The sequence below is a fragment of the Empidonax traillii genome, unplaced genomic scaffold (assembly GCF_003031625.1).
Source record: "Empidonax traillii isolate 1590-97213 ecotype Southwest subspecies unplaced genomic scaffold, ASM303162v1 scaffold4853:size9164, whole genome shotgun sequence".
Taxonomy (NCBI): Eukaryota; Metazoa; Chordata; class Aves; order Passeriformes; family Tyrannidae; genus Empidonax; species Empidonax traillii.
Genome location: NW_020960046.1, coordinates 7,937 through 9,164, shown reverse-complemented (window position 1 = coordinate 9,164; position 1,228 = coordinate 7,937). Strand labels below are relative to the sequence as shown.

Genomic DNA, 1,228 nt, shown 5'->3' with positions numbered 1-1,228 from the left:
CGTGGCCTCTGTGACACCCCACGGGACGTGCTGAGCGTCCCACCAGCCATTGTGACGCCACAGGTGTGAGCAGGGCACGGCTTTGTTGGTGCCCGGAGCTGGCGCTCAGAGCTGCTGTGACCTCTCTGGGAGCAGCAGCACATCCCGCTCTGGGAGCTTTGTGCGCCTGTTCTGCCGGTTTGGTGGCTACAGGACACGACCACTGTGCAGGGCGACCTTGTCTGCCCTGTGCTTTATACCCTTTGCCCGTCCTTATTCTTGTCCTTGTCCCCTTTGTCCCCCTCACCCTAAACCTCACCCTTATCCCGTTCATCATCCCTACTTGGCTCCCGGCAGCCCCGCCAGGGGCTTCGTGCGCTTCCTGCTGCTGGGAGCTCCGAGCAGGGCCATGCCGTGGCTTCTCAGCAAGAAGCGACGGCAGTCGCCATCCAGCAGCATCAGTGGGCAGCCCTGGGCTGCCACCAGCTCCACTAGTGCCTCCGAGCTCAGGGAGAAGGGGCTGGGCAGGCTGCACCGCGCGGCCGCCCGCGGCAACCTGGCCTGGCTGAGGCACTGGCGCTGGTATGTGAGGGCAGTTGGCATCGACAGGCGAGACCAGGAGATGCGGTGAGTGTTGTGGGACGCTGATGGCACACCTGGGCTGCTCCTGAGCCAAGCTGCAGCAGTCCTCGGCAGCCCTCTCTGAAGGACAAGGCTTGAAAAGTGAGATGTGCCCTGTCAGCTGGGAGAGTGAACTCTGGAGCTTTTCAGTGCTTGGAGCTGCCGGCTGGGCTTGAGCGCTGTTGGAAATGCGTGTCCCCGACCTGCCGCTTCGCTGTGGTCTCTCTGCAGGGCTGTTGTGCAGCTGCTCAGCCCTCACCTGTTCTCTTCTGCCCTGTGGCTCATCAGAGCAGGATTGCAGCAGCAGCAGCAGAGAGCAGCAAGCAGGAGGAGCAGAGTCCGGGCAGGGTCCCCAGGGTGCTGGGTAGAGACACAGCTTTGGCTTTTCCTTTGTCTGTCCAGGTTAAGAGCGTCTGTTTAATTTTTAGGACACCTCTGTATCTCGCTGCGGCAAATGGCCATGCAGATGTCGTTCGATATCTGATGAGAAAGAACAGCCAGCCCAACCTCGCTGACAGCTTCAAGAGAACGGCACTGATGAAGGTGTGTGGAATGCCTTAGGATCTTGTAGGTGGGGTTAGTGCTGCTGTGTTAAAGAGGAGATGTCTGGCAGGATTCCTTGCCCCAC

At 60.3% G+C, this 1,228-nt stretch overlaps 1 protein-coding gene across 1 annotated transcript; it reads left to right on the top strand.

Annotated features, from left to right (window-relative positions):
* The first annotated feature begins 23 nt into the window (after positions 1 to 23).
* On the top strand, positions 24 to 1,165 carry LOC114072998 (ankyrin repeat domain-containing protein 7-like). The gene is made up of 2 exons (XM_027910806.1): positions 24 to 606; positions 1,029 to 1,165. The coding sequence occupies exons 1-2, from the start codon at positions 389 to 391 to the stop codon at positions 1,159 to 1,161; spliced, it is 351 nt and encodes a 116-aa protein (XP_027766607.1). The 5' UTR covers positions 24 to 388; the 3' UTR covers positions 1,162 to 1,165.
* Positions 1,166 to 1,228: the final 63 nt, after the last annotated feature.

Excerpts from the sequence above, each read along its gene's own strand:
- LOC114072998 (XM_027910806.1), top strand. The coding sequence starts at position 389 with ATGCCGTGGCTTCTCAGCAAGAAGCGACGGCAGTCGCCATCCAGCAGC. Across the intron at positions 607-1,028 it reads AGGCGAGACCAGGAGATGCG|GACACCTCTGTATCTCGCTG; the intron begins GTGAGTGTTGTG and ends TTTAATTTTTAG.